The sequence below is a fragment of the Heterocephalus glaber genome, unplaced genomic scaffold (assembly GCF_053883595.1).
Source record: "Heterocephalus glaber isolate CG9 unplaced genomic scaffold, H.glaber_assembly_v1.0 deba00001509, whole genome shotgun sequence".
Lineage (NCBI taxonomy): Eukaryota > Metazoa > Chordata > Mammalia > Rodentia > Bathyergidae > Heterocephalus > Heterocephalus glaber.
The window spans coordinates 40,881,092-40,901,224 of NW_028258325.1; the positions used below are offsets into that span (position 1 = coordinate 40,881,092).

Here is a 20,133-nt window from a genome sequence, read left to right on the forward strand (position 1 = left end):
TGGATCTATTTTCGGAAAGAATTTGTATAAGTCTTTCAGGTTCTGTTTCTTCTTGAGTCCTATTGGGCAACTTGTGTATTTCTAGAACTTTGTTTTATCTTAGTTATCTATTTTTTGGCATAAAGTTATTGATAATATTCCCATACAATTTTTAAAATATCTATAGTGTTTATATCAATGTCTCTTCTTTTTTTTTATTCCAATTTTGGTAATTTGTGAGGGTATTTTAATCTTTTCTTCCTAGGTCAATCTTTTTTTTTTTTTTTGTTACTGGGGATCAAACTCGGTACCTTGTGCTTTGAGGCAGGGGCTGGAACCACTGAGCTAAATCCCCAGCCCTCCTAGGTCAATCTTAAGTAAAATTGATTGATAATGTTCAACATTCTATATCCTTACTAATTTTTCATATAGTTCCTTTTCAGTTATTGAGAATGGGCTACTGAAACTTTCAAATAAAATTTTTGCATTGTCTGTTTTTCTTTTCAGTTCAACCACTATTAGGTATGTTTACATTTATAATTACTGTATCTTCTTGATTTATTAAAATGTTACTAGTAATATTTTTAATCTGTTTTCTATAATATAGCTACTCCATTTCTCTTATGTTCGCCATTGTTTGCATGATGTATTTTTTCAATCCTTTTATATCTATTTGTGTCCTTAAATCTAAGGTGATTCTTTTGTAGACAAAATATTATTGGGGTTTTTTTGTTTGGTTTTTTTTTTTTTTTTTGCAGTACGGGGGATTGAACTCAGGACCTTGTGCTTGCGAGGCAGGCGCAGTGCCACTGAGCTAAATCCTTGGCCCAAGGGGTCTTTTTAAAAAATCTAGTCTGTCTGCCTTTTGAGAGCATATAGTCCCTGCATATTTAATATACTTACTGATATGGTTGGTTTTATATCTGTCATTTTGCTCTCTCTGTGTGTGTGTGTGTGTGTGTGTGTGTGTGTGTGTGTGTTTGGTTTTTTGAGACAGGATCTCACTGCATAGTTCAGGTCAGCCTCAAGCTCTCTGTGTATTCTCAGCTGACCTCAAACTCGTGCTCCTCCTGCCTTAGTGTTTGTTTGACTCAGTTGTTTCTGTTCTTTGTCCTTATTTTAACTGTGTTCTCAGTATAATGAGTGGTTTCAAATCATATTCTGGACATTTTGGGTGTTATGACACTAAGCACCATATTTATTCATTTAGCAAGCAGTCACCCTATGTAAGTGTAATTTGTGGATCTAGATTGGGATAAATTTTCAACTTCCTACCAGGACTTGCTACTACCATCTCAGCCAAAATGGAGCACTGGCTCACACCACTTCCTTACACACTAATAGGGTAAAAGATCAGCTCCCCACTGGGCCCTGCAAACCCATGATGGGGCAGGGATAGGGGAGACAATATGCCTTAGTTCCAAATTATTTCTTGGAGTGGAGCCTCAGTTCCCCACTGGACCTCTATGACTCAGTTTTACTCTAGTTTTTCTTGTGAGGTAGGGATCAAATTTTACATCCGCCTACCTTTGTCCCAGCACTATTACTGAATAGTCCATCCTTTCCCTCACTAATTTATAATGCCTCTTCTCTTATATACCAAGTCCCTATATGTATTTGTCAGCTTTCCCATTACTGGGACAGAATACCTGATACTCACCACTGAGAGGAGGAAAAGTTTATTTGGCTCACCGTTTCAGAGGTTTGAGTCTTGGTGGCCCAGCTACAAGGTGGAAACATCATGGTGGAAGGGCATGATATACCAAAACTGCTCACTTCATATATGTATTTGGGAAGGAGAGCCCATGGGAACAGTACCAGCAAGAGATACACTCTCTGAAGGCAATGTCCCAAGTGACCCATCTCCAGCCCCACCCTTGCCTCCTAATGCACATTCAGCTGTGAACCTCAGTGGATTAATCCATTAATGAATATATCACCCCATTATTCAGTCACCCTTGACTCAGTTTTAGAGTAATAGGATAATGTGATAATGTTTCAAGCTTTTTAAGTGAAAATTTGAGAAATCTTTTTTTTTTTGGTACCGGGGATCAAACTCGGGTCCTTGCGCCTGCGCAACAGGCGGCGAAACCATTGAGCTAAACCCCTGGCCCCAATTTGAGAAATCTTAATCTCTCTTACGTTGCGTAAGTCATCAGTGAATTGTCTGTGTCCATCAGAAGTGTGTTTCTCTTGATTAAACCATATACTATGATTTTTAAAATTCAAAAATGTTGGTGAAAAAATGATTTTAGTAGGCAAAGTAGCTATTTTGAAGAAATTTGTGTGTTTCTAAGAAATAATGCAGATAATATGTATATTAATTGCAAGTATTTTTATTTAAAATTTTCTTTTAAAATTCAGGGTGTTAACTGACTCTCCCTAAAGACCAAGGGAGATCAGTACTTGGATCAAGTTGTGTGATACAGCTCAGCTCATGCATCCTCTGGCAGATTTAGAAGTAGTTTGAAACCTCAACCAAATGTTTTTTGACCAAAGTGGTTTTATTAATGTTTATTATTTATCTATAGAGGTTTACTTGCTTTATATTTGCTAACATAGTATCCGTATATGACAGTTCCTGTGATTTTTAAAGTGAAAATACTGAGATAGAGATTTGCTACAGGAGCATTTGCAGTATTTAGATTGGAAAAAGAAAGAACCCTATTAGTTTCACTTTATTGATAAGTTATTTTATAAAATGAGATTCTATTTCAATATTTTTGTGTAAATGAATGTGAACTATGGAATAAAGAAATGATCATTTACCCCATTAGTCTTGGTTATCCTGATAAAAGCTAATGTGAATGATAGACCTTAAGTAATAGGATAGGAAATAGGAAAAAATAGTTTATCTGTTCTTATACTGTAGACATGTACTTATTTAAGTATTTACACCAGAACAGCACTTCACATTATTGCCCTAACTTGATTAAAGTACAATGTGAAATTGTCAGCTTTGCCTTATTGAGACATCTAGCTACATAGATATATCAAAGAATAATTTTATTTCATAAATTCCACCTAGCATGTCTTAATATGAAAACTCCCTGATTATAAATCAAGAAACTATTCATATTTTTCATGTGCAGACACTCTTGAAAATAAGTATCAGCAGTTGACATAACCAGGACTGTTCTGAGAAACTAAAGTAGAAAACTTAAGTACACATCTCCCTATCTTCTGCTCACTTTTCTCCTTCGCTATACTTTCTTCAGGAGCCTATAAAATATCCCTTTCTTCATTTTAAAACTGAAGTATTTTCATAAATTGATTGATGTTGTTGCTGAGGATTTAAAGTATTTCTCAGATAACTGTTTGAAAATATTACAGAGTGTAGGTCTATGTATGGCAGATTTTTGTGTTTCTGTGGTGGAAGAAAAATTAAGAGTTGGAGAGCAAAATATTTAGCTTGTTCTTCTGCCCCCAAGGCTGGACATTGTGATGGGACTATATTAGGGAGCTAGTCAAGTTCTCTTGAAAACAGAATACTGTAAACTGTTGTAAAGAAAGATGTTTCCTCAAACTTTTAGTAATTAAAGAAAAATAAGATGCATTTTTGAAATGCCTCATTTGGGTTCATTTCGTGCTTGAAATTTGGATTTATATTGATTATAATAATATCATTTTCTTGTGCACTAAGTAAATTTGGGTAAGTTTAAACCTGCTCCATCACTTTTAACCTCCCCCCATTTTAAATTTATATGTAAGGATCCCTGCTTTATAACTATGTGCTTAATAATGTGCTTTTGTTTTCTTCTAGGCTATATTCATCACCAAAGAAAAAACTTACACCCGTGCAGAAATCAGTTAGTCCATTAGTTTGGTGCAGGCAAGTTTTGGATTACCCAAGTCCTGATGTTGAATGTGCTAAAAAGTCTCTTATCCACAAACTTGATCAAACTATGTCAGGTACGTCTATATTTTCACTTACAAATTTATCTCTGTTTTCATTAGTCAAAACGAAAACTTAAATATTGAGTGATAAATTCTTAGGAAGGCAATTCCTTGCTTGCTAGCATTTTTCAAATCTCGTTATACATATCCTCATGAGGGCTATTCTGTCATCTGCTTAATAGCTTTTTTAAATATCTAATTTTTTTAGCCTCATCCTAAGGGATAGTGCCCATGAAATTATGAATTTTATGTTATTTTTTTCTAATGTGAATTAAAACAAACAACTTTTAATAGTTTGGTAATAAAAATTGTTTGGTATCACCTAAAAATCACCCGACATAGCACACCCTGGGGAAACTGATTGGGTAGAAAGATACAGGTGAAGAACAAAAGAGACATTTTCTTACTCTAGCAAATAATTATTGTGTGACTCTTCATATTTTTTAATTTGTGTGAACTCATTTTTCTCATAAGAATGATAAACTTTTTGAAAAGTTATTTTAATGATGAAATGGTATATATGTGAAAGAGTCCTGCATGTTTCCTGGCTCACAGTAGGTGTTAAATGTACTTACTTCCTCTCCTTACTATGTTTTTTGTTGTTATTGTTTTGAGATCTGGGTCTCACTCTGTAGTTCAGGCTAGCTTTGAACTCTCTCTGTAGCTCAGGTTGGCCTCAAACTCATGGTGATCCCCCTTCCTCGGCTTCCCAAGTGCTGGGATTACAGGCATGTACCACCATGCCTAGCTTTCCTTTTGTTACTGTTTTTCTTTCACTTGATAATTTAGGTTCAACTTGTTCTTATGCTTTTATTTAATAGCATTCACAAATAGTAGCATGTATCCATGCCTATTTATTACATTTAGTGTAGCATACCAGTGTGGTAGAAATGTAAGAAAAATAATACTGACTTTTTCTTGGAAATTTTGTCAGTCTTTTTTAAGACTGTTGTTCTTTTCTAAAATACTCAAGTAGTAAAGAATTGATACATGGGGCCAGGGATTTAGCTTAGTGGTTCGCTGCCTGCCTCGCAAGTGCAAGAACCCGAGTTCTATCCCTGGCACCAAAAAAGAAGAATTGATACATGGTAAGTGTGGAGATGCCTAAAAAACTAAAAATAGAAATTCCATTTGACCCAGCCATTCCCCTTCTAGATATCTTTGCAAAAGAATTAAAGTTATCATATTACAGGGATACGTGCATACCCATGTTTATAGCAGCACAATTTATGATAACTAAATCTTGGAACAGATGAATGGATGAAGAAAATGTTATTTATACACAATGGAGTACTACGCTGCCATAAAAAGGCAAACTAGAAGCGTTTGTAGGAAAATGGATGCAACGTGAGACCATAATACAGTACTAAGTGAAATAAGTCAGAGATGCAAGCTCAAATAAGTTTCTTTTATATAAGAAACTGAAAAAAACAGAGAGAGTGCAAAATAGAAGTAAGTAGGAAGTAGGGAGATCTTTTCCAAATGGATGGGGGACAAGTGATGGAGGTGAGGAAAGGAGGGGAGGGAAAGGGGTTGGGAAAAAAAAGAAAAGGAAAAAATGATACAAGTAGAGCTTTTGCAAATGGGAAGGGGACCAACAGTTGGAAGGAGCAGGGAGGGAGGAGAGAGAAATGAGACAAAAAAAGAATCAAGTTGTATTATGTACATATACCGCCTCCCCATGATAAATATTATGTACTGCAAACATGTACTAATAAAAAATTTTTAATTAAAAATACTTTAATTGTAAAAAAAAGAATTGATACATTTTTAGTAATCCTGAAAATCTTTGTTTTTTCTTCTTTCATTTTGTATTTGCTTAGCAGCCATGTACTTTAAATTGCTTACTTTAGTTTTAGTTTTATTATAAAATGTGTGTGCTCTTTAGTTAGAATTTAAACTGAAAATCCCGAAGGGAGCAGAGTGGAGACTAGCTAAACAGTTAAAATGGCATACAGTAAAGTGAAGTTTGGCTATAAGAAGTAATGGTTTTAATATGCAGATTACTTACAGTATATTATTATAGAGCTTCTGAATGAGTGTTTTAATACTAAAGTCATACATTTCCTCTTTGTAAAGAAGGCTTTTTGAAAAAGCAATAGCCTATATAATTTTCAAAAAAATAATATTTCTAGGAACAGTTTTCTAGTACTTTGAATATCTCACCTTGGAAATAATATAATTTACAGTTTAACTAGGACTTATCATCATCCAACTGTAAGTGTTAAGGAGCTACTACTTTGCAAGGTTTTCAGCTCTGAGGATATACTAGACTAAAAATCCCTCCCTTTCTGAACTTTTAGTCTGATTGGAGGAATCACAAAATAAGTAATTAAAACATATAAAGTGGAGATTGGCAAACTTTTCTGAAAAGAGCCAGTTTAATTTTGGCCATAAATAATACATAATAAATGGGTATGGTTGTAAGTAAAAGTTTATTTGCATTAACAGGTGATAGCTTGGATTTGGCCTGCAAGCTACAGTTCACCAACCCCTGGTGTGAAACATGCTAAGGAATAGGAACTATTATCAGTTAGTAATCTGTTCTTTTTTTTTTTTCTTTCTTTTTTTTTTTTTTTGTGGTACTGGGGATCGAACTCGGGTCCTTGCACTTGTGCAGCAGGCAGCGAAACCACTGAGCTAAATCCCCGGCCCTAGTAACCTGTTCTTGAGGGAAAAAGTAAAGCTGTTGTACCTCAAAAGAGTGAGTGGTTTTTTGCTTTATTATGACAAGGGTATTAAAGATCTTAGGAGTATATAAGTGAGGCATTTACTCTTGAACCAAAAGTAGGTGTAATCAAGCATCAGATCTGTTTAAATTGTGTAGCTATATACCGAGAACAGTTGTTACAGCCATAAATATATACATTTAAAATTTTTAAGGAAAAAATAACTTGGCTGTTGAAAGTTTGAACTTATAGGCCTAAACCAGTCTTTTTCCAAGGATATTGTCTTTTAAGTATATTTTTTGATAAAGTAAAGCTTATTGGGACCTTAGATGTTATATCCTAGAACAATTACTACCCTGCCATACTTAAACCTTTTCTGTTATATGCTACCACTTGTTCCTAAACGTTTCTTGTTTTTACTATAGTGCATTATCATTTTTACCTTCTCTTACCCTACCTACTGTTTTCTGTCCTCTTTGAAGGTACTTCCAATTCTTCTTATCTTTCTCGCATTTTTGTTATTTGATTGCTGTTTTTTCTATTTTTGGTTTGTTTTGTTTATGGTACTGGAGGTGGAACCCTGGTCCAGTGTTCTCCACTGAGCTGTAACCTGGGTCACCATCTTTTGTTTTTTGTAGTAAAATTTATGTAGCATTAAATTTCCCATTTTCACCAGTTTTTAAATGTACAGTTGAGTGGCATTAGGTACGTTTGCATTGCTGTGCAACTGTCACCATTGTTCATCTCGACAGAGGTTTTTATCCTATTTGTACTGAAATTTTATAATAATAAATAATAACTTCCCATTCCTTCTACCAATCTTCTGACAGTCTTTTCAATTTAGGCAGTCCTCATCTTTTGCTTCACATCTCTCTGTATTGCTTAATCCACTTCTGTGGTGCCTAGACTCATCTATATTCAAATTAATCTCATATAGTCATTCATATATCAATTAATTTTTATTGAGAACCTATTATATAATCAGACTTTGAGAAAAAGATGGTGGATACATGATGAGAAAAAACAACACTATACCTCTGTCTAGCTGGAGAAACTTACTGTTATAAATAATCCTCATAATTTTTTTTTTTTGGAGGCAGAATCTCACTATTCAGTTAGGCTGGCCTTGAAATCACTATGTAGCCCAAGGTGGCCTCAAACTTGCAGCAATCCTGCTGCCGCAGGCTCCTGAGTGCTAGGATTAGAGATGTGCACCACTATGGCTGGCAGTCTTTATAAATGGTGATATGTAACGAAAGAATGACATATAATACTTTGAGCTTTGAGAAGTAGGCATTTTTCTCTTCAGAAGTGGTGATTGACCTGATCCCTGAAGATTCAGATAAACTTAAGGTAGGAGGAAATAGAAGCCAGGCATTTTCGAGAGAACAGGATGTGCCAAGGCTCTGTGTGAAAGAGAGCATAGTGTGTGTGAGGAACTAGAACGAGCTAGCATGGCTGGAGAAAAGGGAGAGTTGTGACATAGGGTCAGAAAGATGTGTAGGAGCCAGACTCTTATAGAGGCAGGCCTTATTAAATATTTTGGACTTCATTGTAAGAGTGTAAGGAAAATATGGAAGTATTGTGCAAGAGGAAAGCATGATTGGATTTGTATTGTGGAAGGGTCATCGTAGCATGGTAGTCATATGGAGTGCAGTTGGAGAGGTCACGATGTAGGATGCTTTGTAGGGGAGTTGATGATGATAGCTGGGCTGTGTGTGTTAGGAAGTGTACAAAAAAACAAGCCATTTTCCTCTTCTGTCACCCCACAACAGTCAACACAGAAGACTTCTGTGACCTCACTGTGTGGGAATATCTCTCCACCAGCTAGCAGCAATCAGTTCTGCAGCAGACTTCAGTTGGGCTCCTTCTAATTCACTTCAGTTCAGTTTAATTCTGATATTGTCTACCAGAGGCAGCTTCAGATCCCACAGATTTAGTCTGCCCCCTCCCCTCTTCGAGTGCCAATCTCAAGTCCCAGGTCATTCTCTGTGCTTCTGATTGATCATCTATAATCAGGGTTCCATGGCTCCTCCTTGGTTTCAGTTAATTTGCTAGAGTAGATCACAGAACTCAGGGAAATACTTCAACTTACTAGTTTATGATAAAAGATATTGAAAAGATACAGATGAAGAGATGGCATGGGGAAGTTCTAGGGTTGCAGAGCCCCCGTGCCACCCCCTAGGAACCTCCACATGTTCAGCCATTTGGAAACTCTCTGAACCTTTTCTTTGATGTTTTTATGGAGACTTCATTGCATAGGCATGATTGAAGCATGGACAACCATGTTCAAGTGTGATTGGACAAAGAGAGTATGATGTAATGCTATAGTCTGTGGATACAGGATAAGGAAACCCAGCAAGGCCCTTCTTCTGAAGTAGTAGTGTAATGACCTATCAGACCAGGTAAGTCAAAGAATTTCTTTATGACCAGCTCCTATACAGAAAGGTAGGGAAAGATCAAGAGTTTCTATGACCTGCCTTGAGGAAGAGAAATTCTGATTTCTATTGCCTACATTGGAGAGAGAGAGAGTTATAAGGCAGGAATAATGCATGAAAACCAAAAAATGTACAGTATCAAGATATAGTAATAAAAAGAATGGAATCAGATATAAAGAAATGAATATCAGCAGTGGTTTCTAGGTTTCCAGTTTCTGAGATAGGATGAATGTTGTTATTCTGAGAGAGGGAGCCTCTAGAAGAGAATTGGATTTTAGCAGAAAATCATAAGTCAAATTTGTTATGTGAATTCTGGGATACATTTCCCATACCAACAGGGAGGTAGTAGTATATATGGGACTGAGGCCCAGAGGAAAACTTAGGACTGGAAATAGAAATAATGGAGAGTCTTTGGCATATTAATGGTAAGTGATGTCATACATATATATGAGATTTTACAGAAAGAATATGGCACAGATGAAAGGTCCAAGGACTTGAATGACAACCAAGTAAAAGATAATAAGCTTTAGCAGATATTGAGAATAAAGTGATAAGTGAACAAGCTGCTCAGCTTCTATCTAATCATGCTGCATACTATATACTAAATATATATAAAATGTGGTGTCTTGACTCATGGAGAATATGTATATAATCACATGGTCCATCCTAAATAGAAACCATGTGGTCCTTCTCCCCAAACTGCTATTTCGCTAGTAGGCAAACCAGAAACTTTAGTCATCTGATTTTATTTCTTTACTAACTTTTTCCAATTTTTAGCATTTTTTCTTTTTTCTTTTTTTTTCCTTCTGATTTTCTAGTTACTGTGTACTGCCTCGTTTAGTCTATTCAACATCAAAGTCTCCATCATTTTTTTCCTCTGAACTGATTGGATCATAGCACTCTTCCTCAAAAATCATGATAGCTTTATCATTGTGACTAAATATTAGACTCCTGAGCATAGTGTTTTAAAAAGGCCTTTAGTGACCTTATCTGGGTTGCTTTTTCCTGTATTGTCCCTTCCCTGTGTTTTACTATACGAGATTACCCATTCTTGGTTTTTTTTTGTTTTTTGTTTTTTGGAGGTTTTTTTGGTACCAGGGATCGAACTCGGGTCCTTGCACTTGTGCTTGCACAGCAGGTGGCAAAACCACTGAGCTAAATCCCGGGCCGTTATTTTACCCATTCTTATTCCCAAGCAGGCTCTGCATTTTCAAGACACTGCTTTTGTTTATCTTATAAACACAGATGAGAGCAGTATGCACTTTTCTTAATTTTAGAGGTCCTATCAAATTACTGTTCATCCTCCCAAGGCTGTGCCAGTTTTGTCTCCCTAGTATCCTCACCCAGTTTGTCAGTTGTAAAGAATTACTTCTTTCGCACCTTTATGATAGCGTTTGGCTGCAACCTTCTTGAGAGAAAGCAGCGTGTCATGTTTGTCTGAATATTCCATACAGTGCTTTTGCCTATGCTTGTAAATATTGAATAAACTGTGGATATTAGAATAAGTTGGAGGGAAGAAATATTAAATTATTTTAGTAACTAATTTCATTTGTTACCTTAGCCCTACTATTGTACTATTTATGTAATTTGATATGCTTGGCACTTTTTAAAAAATAGATGTTGAGGAGGTTCTTTTTAAAAAGGGAATTCTCCCATGTTTTGACCTTAACCTGGTTAAACAGTTACCATTGTTTCATTTTTTTCAAAAATCCAAATTTTAGAAAAGCTTTTTAAACCTTATTTGTAACTTATTTATAGAAAATTAAGAAAGTATTTTATATTTGATTTATTTTTAAAATTCAGTCACACAAAAAAATTCAATCACAATTGATAGAATAGTTATTAAAGAATAAATTTTGCAACAAGGTGAAAGTGAATTAATTTAGTGCCAAATATTCTGTTAAGATATATTCTTCCTATAGTCTTCCCATATTATTATTATTTTTTGGTGTGACTGCTGGTTTATTTGCATAACAGTTTAACACAGTTTAAAATAATGAAAAAATTTTGTTGGGATTATTAATATGATATATTTTCCTTAGTAGTATAAAATATTTAAACTGAGATAATGACTTAATGAAATTTTAATAGAAAACCCTTTCAAATAAAATGTTAACTTTTTCTTAATTATTAAATTTGATTTTCCCCTTCTCATAATGCAGCTCTCAAGAGGCAGAATTTGTATAATAATCCTTTCAACTCTATGAGTTACACAAGTCCTTACAGTCCAAATGCCAGTAGCCCATACAGTAGTGGCTTTAATTCTCCATCCTCAACCCCAGTGCGACCTCCTATAGTCAAACAGCTTATACTTCCTGGAAATTCAGGTAAGGAGGAAAAAAATGGAGTTACTAAGAAATGGTGTTTAACTTACTTCCTACTAGTATTTTTTGGGTTTTTTTGGGGGGGTGGTTTGGTACCAGGGATCAAACTTGGGACCTTGCACTTACAAGGCAGGTGGCAGAACCACTGAGCTAAATCCTCAGCCCTAAAATAACTTACTAGTAATTCAGGTTCATTTTATTGATGAAACTTTTAACTGGATAGAGTGGTGATGGTGAACCTTTTAGAGCTTTCAGTGATAAAAACAACCTGCTGCAGCACAGGTGCCATAGGCTTGCCACTAGTGGGCTAGAGAATCTCCTTGAGGAGCCACTTTCCACCAGGTGTGGTATACAAGCCACTAAGATTACAAAGATAAGTAAGTGGGTTATGTCTATACAGTTTTCTCTAGTATGTATTTCAGAGCTTTTCAATCCTGTTTAATTAAATGGTATCACAACCTTGATCCTTAATCAGTGGATCCTTATTGAACAGTGTACATCAATTGTAAAAGCTACATTGCTAAAAACTCTTTTTAAAGGAGTTTTAACAAGCTTTGATATTGCAGTTAAATAATAATATAAGGTTATATGCGAATGTGCCAGAAGAGAGATGGGTGCTGTAAGTGATTTAAGTGATTACTCTGAACTGAGTAAAATATGTTCTGCTCTGGCTCTGTGACTGATACTTCCTATGTAGTTGACTTTTCTTTATAACTCACCCATTCAGTTTATATTGCTACTATTGTTATGATTCACTTATACAACTTCCTTAAAAATTAAGGTGGTATTAAACAGAGTTTTTACCTAAGTCAAAAATCTGTGCTCCCTAGTGCTCCTTAGTCTAATGATTTTATTGACTGTGCTCTTTCCTTAGTAAGTTTTTATTTACTACTTTATTTTATATTTACTTATTAATATTATTTACTACTTACTAATATTTTGTAATATTTACTACTTATTTAATATTATATCATATTTAAAGTTTGATCTCCAATATTTGTTTAAAATAAAGGTATTCAAATTCAGGTATTCAAATTCTTGGGGTACCTTTTCTATCACGTGCTCTTCTTTCATTGATAATATAAATGTTAATTATTTTGTATTCTTCTTGCTCTTCTTACATGCTTTTCATGTTGGAGCTGACTTATGGTGAAAAATTCTGGAAAACAAGTGTTTCAGATAAATCTATATTAGAAATATTGGCAGCAGTGTTTGGATTTTATGATTATTTCTCTAGAAATAAGTTAGATACTTTTAGACATATGTATTCTTTATTCCTCTAACCTGTTTTGTTTGCCTTTTTGTTTAAAATGATAAAGTACTTTTTAAAATCTAGTCATTTTCTTTACTTTTTTACATGCTAAGCAAGCACTCTACCCCTGAGCTACACCACTAGCCTTTTTAAATAAATTTTATTTTGAGACAAGGTCTTGTTAAGTTTCCCAGGCCAGCTGGGAATTTAGCTCAGTGGTTCCGCTGCCTGCCCTGCAAGTGCAGGGACCCAAGTTCGATCCCCAGTACCAAAAGAAAAGTTTCTCAAGTTAGCTTTGAATTTGTGAGCCTCCAGAGTAACTAGAATTGCAGGCATGCTCTACCACATCTGGCTTACCTATCTTTTGTGCTGCACTACTAAAAGCCAGAACTCCTTGGATCTCTGTTACTAATTTGGCAAAAGAATTTTGTAAATGTAATATGTAGGAAAAATTAGCCTAGTATTCTTCTTTTTTGTTTTGTTCTTCAATGTCTAAAGAATCTAATTTTTCTCAAATTAGTTTTGTTGTTTAGGAAAAGTAGGTGCTTTTATTCAGGGAAAAGATGATGGTGTTTGTTATTGACTGAACTTGGGAAAAAACACTACATCATAAATTCATCTGCTTAGATTCATAATTTTATGGACTGTCTTCTAAAAGTTGAAATCCTCTAACACATATTTGAGTGCTGACTACTTTCTAGGCACTCTTAAAAGTTTGATTGTTGTACAAGAGCCTAGGTAAATTATACTTCAATGAAAAGGTATTCTGTATTTATGTCATGGTGTATAAAGGAGTTTCTGTAGCCCTCTTTTTCCTTAGTGAGGTCAGTTTCCAATTTCAGTGTTTGGTGATTTTATAAACATATGGCGGAATACTAATGAACTGAATCAAAAGATATACTATCTAGTTAATTGTAACAGATGCTTATTCGACTTTTATCTTACCACAGTGAATTTTTTTTCTTTTGTTAGGTAACTTCAGAAGTTCATCAGACAGAAACCCTCCACTCAGTCCTCAGTCCTCTATAGACAGTGAGTTAAGTGCTTCAGAATTAGATGAAGATTCAATTGGATCCAATTATAAGCTAAATGATGTAACCGATGTACAGATTCTAGCCCGGATGCAAGAAGAAAGTAAGTATTTCAATTATTAGAGGTTGAAATTTTTCACTACTGCCTATATTTGGTACACATATTAAATATGTCTTAAAGTGTTGTGGGAGTAGTAATGTAGTGAAAGGAAAATGTTGAAATGAGCAGTTCAGAGGCTTATTCAACATGTATACTTGTTTGTTCATTTACCTGTTTTCAGAGTCCATTTCACATAGGGCAGTTTTGCTGTAAAAGAGGCGAAATAAGACATTATACTTAGCTTCTGTGGCTATGTCCAGACCCTGTGTGTAACTTTGTATTGGCACTCACAAATATAGTTATTACTCTGTATCTTTAGTGTAAATCAGTGTTTCTTAACTTATTTTTTTTATTGCTTTCCTAAGGAGCCTTCTATTTTTTCTTTCCATATAACCTACCCCATGACATTTTAATATCACAGTTAAACTCTCTAAATATTATGAATTAATATATATATTTTTAAACTGTAATCCAGGTTTAGATAAATTTAATAGTTCAATTCTAAAATAAAGTTATTATAGATGAAATAACTAAATTTCCTAATACTTGATTTTTGATACATTGTGCTAGTTTTTTAAAACAACTCTGAGGAACCAGTATTTACAGATGAGTATTTATGAAAAACCTGCCATCAACATGTATCTGTGTGTGTGTGTGTGTGTGTGTGTGTGTGTGTGTGTGTGTAACCCAAGATACATAAAGTAGGAAACACTTTGTATGTTATATCTTAAAAGCAGAACTAGAGTAGTGCAGGGTATGAGATTTGAGTTTATAAATGCTTTTCAAAGCATGGGGTTTGGAAAAGAGCAGACATCTTGTTTCAAATCCTGAAGGTTTCCTCAGGACTGAAGTCAAAATTGTAACTGCCAGAGGAAAAAAGAAGCTTTTCCTGCTTTAATTGTTCATCTGCATCAGAAAATCCTCCCAAAGGAAGATTGTTTGTTGCTTCATTAGGTGTAGCTACCACCTGGGTCATCAGGTGTAAACTTGGCATTTCCCAACCTAATGCTTCCCAGCATCAAGATGTTTCAGTAATGGTTCATTGTAAACCCAGCTTTCTCCATCTTCATGGAATAACCTTGTCTCCCACTGAATTTCCTTTTCCTTCCTTTCTCGGGCTTCTACTCTTTGCCTTTCTTCAAGTCTGTGCTTTGCTTCAGTTGCTGCATCAATGTCTCTGATTTTTAAATTGAAAGTGACATCCTTCCAAAGGCAATGGGACTCATACTCATTCTGATCTTCCAACTTCCTCACTTTCTTCCTGATTATAGGCAACTTCTTAGTATCTACAAAGACTGTATTTTCCCCTGTTGCATACTTTGTGCACATTATACCATTCCATTCCCTTTCAATTGAAGAAAAAGACTTCTTATCCTTTGGAGAAAAAAATCTCAGTGGTAATTCTGTTTCTTGCCCCCATAGAAAGGTTTAATGTGGAAAATGATGTTTGCACTATAGGCTGTTTTAGAGTAATTAATACTGCGTCCTCCTCCTAATTTCACCCAGGGCACTATGAGGGTAGACCTTCCATAACCATTAGAGAATATAAGGGCTGGGGATTTAGCTCAGAGGTTCTGGCGCCTGCCTTGCAAGCGCAAGGACCCAAGTTCGATCCCTAGCACCAAAAAGAAAAAAGAAAAAAGAACAACCATTAGGGAATATGAGAATGTAATGTTCGTCATAGTCTAGGCACAAAACACAACCCTGCTCTATGTTGTGCACCCCAGTTGACATCCCAAGGAGCTTTGACTTGGTCCAGATATAAGCATTGAATTGTATCTTCTTAAAGAGATACAATTGTATCTCTCTGTACAATTGTACAATTGTATCTTCTTAAAACACTCAGCATAAAAGGCTGAAATTGGTGGATGATGGGAAACCAGCTCAGCCAGAATGTTACACTGTTTTTAGAAACCCAAGGAACAGGTCCTTCTGAAACTAGCTGTGTTCTCTTCGGTGTCATTTGGTAACGTCCAGTGACACTGAAAGGTTGTATGGCTTTTTGGCAACTGATCCTTTCCTTCCTGTATGAAAGGCTGAGAAGTACCATTTCACGACCTGAACCATTTGATCCCTGGGATCCTTCTGGTCACTAATGCTCACAAACAGATCTGGATATGCAAAAAAGACTGCATACATTCCTAAAAGAGATCTTCTTTTGGGAATAAATGTTGGAAGAACTACCTTAGTAAGATCCATTCCGAGGCTAACCTGTGACAACAGGTGCATGATGGCATTCTTGTGCTCCTCCACGGACCCTGCCTCCCCGTCGTCATCTCTATCACCATGTGCATCAAAAAGGTCAGCATCACTTGTTCCATTGGACATGGAAGAATTCATTGATTCTGTGGTGTCTGGACACTTTAGGCTCTTTCCCGAGCTGCTGTGGGTCAAGACTGAGGCAGATCCAGAAGAATCTATTAAGCTCTTTGGGGATGAGCTGCTTTGATGGAATTCATCAGCATCATAGAACTGGTCTTCACTTCTAGAGTATGAGAACTCTGGAACTGTGTTTGGAGACAAGTTGACATGGCTTGGGGAAGTCAGACTGCTACTAGGTGGTAAATGCCCACTGCCTGTACTATTTGGTGTTGAAGTCTGTTCATGTCCTGAAGTAGCTAACAGAGGCCCAGTGGGTGGGGAAGATGGATGCTGCTCTGATTTACACACTGAGCAGGTTCTGGAAGTAAGACATTCTGGGAAGGCATTGTGCTGATCACAGGCTCCAAGGAACTAGGTTGATATATTGCATTTACAGGGTTAATAGTACTTTTAGCAACTCTTGCAGCAATGCAATGCAGTGTTTAATTGATTCTACCATGCTATTTGTTGACTCCTTGAGAGTTTCAGTTTTCTTTCTTTGTTCATCATCTTTACAGTTTTGAAGCTTGTTGTCAAAAAGCTTTAGTTGTTCTATGAAGATCTGTAGGTAAGCATCAGCCTCTGTCAGTTTCTTGTCAAGTCTTGGACACTAGGAACAAATCCTGAATCTAAACCAGTTTCAGTCCATAGTCAGCTGACTTCAAGGCAGGGTGGCTTGACATAGGGGCTTCACAGAGGAGAACAGTTCATGGCAGCCACGAATTAATGTATTTTAAGAGTTTTTTCATACCTCAAGAAACAATTTTTGCCTTCTTGCTAAAATCTCACGTCTCTTGAACGTGTACAAATATTAAAAAGACTTATGAGAAAATTGGAATTGTGACATTTAAATAAAGCATGTGATGATGCTTTGCAGCATGGTTCTTGAAACTTTTTAGGACACAGTCATTTTTCAGAATGCAATAAAAATGATTGCTTCTGTCATTCCTAAAATATACATAGGCTCAAAATTTTTCATTCTTTTTGGGGGTTCATGAAGGCCCTGGTCCTTATTTAAATGTAAAATGGTGGTGGTGATTTTCTTGCCTATGTATTTTATAAGATGCCATACACTATACTATGAAGTAAAAAATGTTTCTAAGGGCTGGGAATTTAGCTCAGTGGTTTTGCCGCCTGCTGCACAAGCACAAGGACCCGAGTTTGATCCCCGGTACCAAAAAAAAAAAAGTTTCTAAAATGATCCTTTAACATTTTCAGTGAAAAAATTTTTGAAATACACATTTTAGAGTCTTGACAATTGGCTAGGAGTAATGGAGCATTGTTAAAATTTGGTTCAAAAACTTTCCATTGTCTGTGTGTATAATAGGTCCTTTCTTTATATAGTAGGTTTTATCAAGCTGTAACATTTAAGAAACTGCAGCGTGTTTCTTTCTCTGCTGATTCATTTCCCATTTAAAGGCAGCTTCCCCTAGACAGATAGGAGAAGGACTTAATGTATTTCTTTATTTCTTGTTATATCTGAAAATTTTTGACATGGTCTCTTCTGTAATTTTATGTAACTTCACTGATTCTGTGATATTTTCAGCTAGTCAGTTATTGGTGGATGTGAAAAGGAGGGGGTAAAAAAGAATGTTAAGTCTTTGCCATAGAATAAATTCACTCATTTATTCTTTAAACGCTGACTTTTTAGAGCCCAGGATTTTGTTAAAGCTGAAACACCTATTTACTTTAACTTTCATCTTGTGTTTTGGTAAATAATAGAAATGTTAGCCTCATTATAGTTTAGTAATCCTTCCTAAGCCATCCACATGCATGAAAATTTATTTCTTGGTCAATTAAAAGAAAGATGGCACCAAAATGACATGCCACCCCTCTTTTTTGCAGAGGTGATTTTCTTTTTTCCAACATAATTCTTCCAGGATTTCTGCAACAATTAGAAATGCAGAATTGCATATTTAGGCTCTTGCCTGTTGATGTTCCCTCATTTTTTAAATAAATGCAAAACCCCTATAGGGATTATAATTTGCTTAGGGCATTCTTATTGGTGAAGAGGCTACATTGGGATCTGGATTTTCTTTTCTGAAACAGTGCTGTTTTACAGACTTGTTGTCTTTTGTTAAATACCGTAAGTCCCATATTTGCTGTAACTAGACACTTAAGTAACTCAGTACTGTGGTTCCCAAACCTGACTGGAGGGTAAGTGGGCCCAGGAATTATTAGTGGTTTTTGTTTTGCTTTGTTTTGCTTTGTTTTTTTTTACAGGGCTGGGATTGAGCCCAAGCCCACATGCATGCCAGGCATGTAATCTACCAGTGAACTACACCCCCCAGGAATTGATAGTTTTAAAGATACCCAAGGGTGATTCTAATATACAAGTTTGTGGAACCTTGTTGATAATACTTTCTATGTTAAATATATTACTTAAAGGTTTGATATCACTCTGTAGCATCCTTTTTCCTGGATTGTCAATATTTAGCAGGACTTGCCCAAAGTATTATGCAGACTCTTTTTTAAAAAATTATTATTGGTGGTGCTGTTACAGTTTTAATCCAAGGATTAAGTATCCAGAGAGTTTATTTGCTCACTGATACATTCTGTTCCGTTAATGTTAGTCTCAAATCTGAATTGCAGTTGCTGTCTTTAGGAGTAGAAATGCTTTTATATTTATGATCCTACTTACTTTGTAATTTAGATTTCAGAGTCAAGAAAATCTTGAAATTGTGCAAAAATTTATAGATTTTTGTTCAGTTTTAAAATAACCTTCACATCTGATTTATGCATCCTTTTATGGGAGAACATTTAAAAGTAGAAGCAGAGTTTTCCTTTACCCTTTATACCCTACTTGAATTTCCCAATGATAATCTTTACTTTTAAATTTTAAAAATATTTATGTATTTGAAAATATAAAGAAATAAAATAACACACTAATTGTTGCCAGGTCTTCGGCAAGAATATGCAGCTACCACGTCTCGGCGCAGTTCTGGTTCATCTTGCAATTCTACAAGACGGGGTACATTTAGTGACCAGGAACTTGATGCACAAAGTTTAGATGATGATGATGACACTATGCATCATGCAGTATACCCTGCTGTTAACAGGTTTTCACCATCACCACGCAATTCACCTCGACCATCACCTAAGCAGTCACCTAGAAATTCACCTCGTTCACGATCTCCAGCTCGGGGAATAGAATATAGTAGAGTGTCCCCACAGCCCATGATTAGCCGCTTACAGCAACCTCGCCTTTCACTTCAAGGTCATCCCACAGATTTACAGACAACCAATGTTAAAAATGAAGGTAAAATATGACAGTTTTGGGTTTTGTTTTTTTTTGTTTAGTGATACTGGGGATTGAACCTAGGGCCTTGGGCGTGCTAGGCAAGTGCTCTCCTCACTGAGCTACCTCTGCAGCCCTGGCAGATTTTATAGTGAGTATATTTTTGGAAAAAACCTTCATATTTCAGTGTGAAAGGAACATAGTTTTGGTAAGGTTTTATATTTCAGATAAGTAAATGGTCTAGCCACGTTTACCATTTTATTAATAGTTTATCAATGCAAAAATAAAAAAGGAAGCAAATTTAACTTTACTTGGTTAGGTTACTTTTGCTTTAATTTACTCATGGAGCAACCTTTATTTAGATTTAGATTTAAATATATAGTTTGTAGTTGTCTTTTAAGGGTTTTCTCCTACCTATTAATAAACTGGGTTGATTTTTTAAAATAAATACTTTTTGTTTTTCTCTTTTATAATATGGTAGAATATTTAATTTGTTTTTGAGTTCTAATTGATACTGTAATTCTCTCTCTGCCTAAAAGAATGGTTAGATTTTTTTAAATTAAAATTCTTATTATTGTAGAAAAACTAAGACGCAGTCTTCCAAACCTGTCTCGAACATCTAATACCCAAGTTGACTCAGTGAAAAGCAGCAGAAGTGATTCAAATTTTCAAGTGCCAAATGGAGGAATACCTCGTATGCAATCTCAGGCTTCAGCCAGTAAGTATCTTTCTTAAACTTTGAAGCATCAGTTAATTAACAGCAAATGAAAATTACAGATATTTATTTCTAGCTGAACTGTGGTATTAAACTGTTGTAATAAGATAATCGTACTGTATTAAAATT

General features: G+C 35.4%; 1 protein-coding gene and 1 pseudogene across 2 annotated transcripts in view; one reads left to right on the forward strand and one right to left on the reverse strand.

Annotated features, from left to right (window-relative positions):
- Positions 1–20,133, forward strand: part of Slain2 (SLAIN family member 2) — a 76,517-nt gene that overhangs the window by 20,483 nt on the left and 35,901 nt on the right. For both annotated transcript variants that reach the window (XM_004849749.4, XM_004849750.4), the window contains exons 2-6: positions 3,743–3,891; positions 11,146–11,310; positions 13,532–13,693; positions 18,951–19,310; positions 19,870–20,007. In XM_004849749.4, coding sequence (XP_004849806.1) covers positions 3,743–3,891; positions 11,146–11,310; positions 13,532–13,693; positions 18,951–19,310; positions 19,870–20,007 — 974 coding nt within the window. The remainder of the gene's footprint in view (positions 1–3,742; positions 3,892–11,145; positions 11,311–13,531; positions 13,694–18,950; positions 19,311–19,869; positions 20,008–20,133) is intronic.
- LOC101711411 (oxysterol-binding protein-related protein 9-like) lies at positions 14,530–16,659 on the reverse strand (annotated as a pseudogene).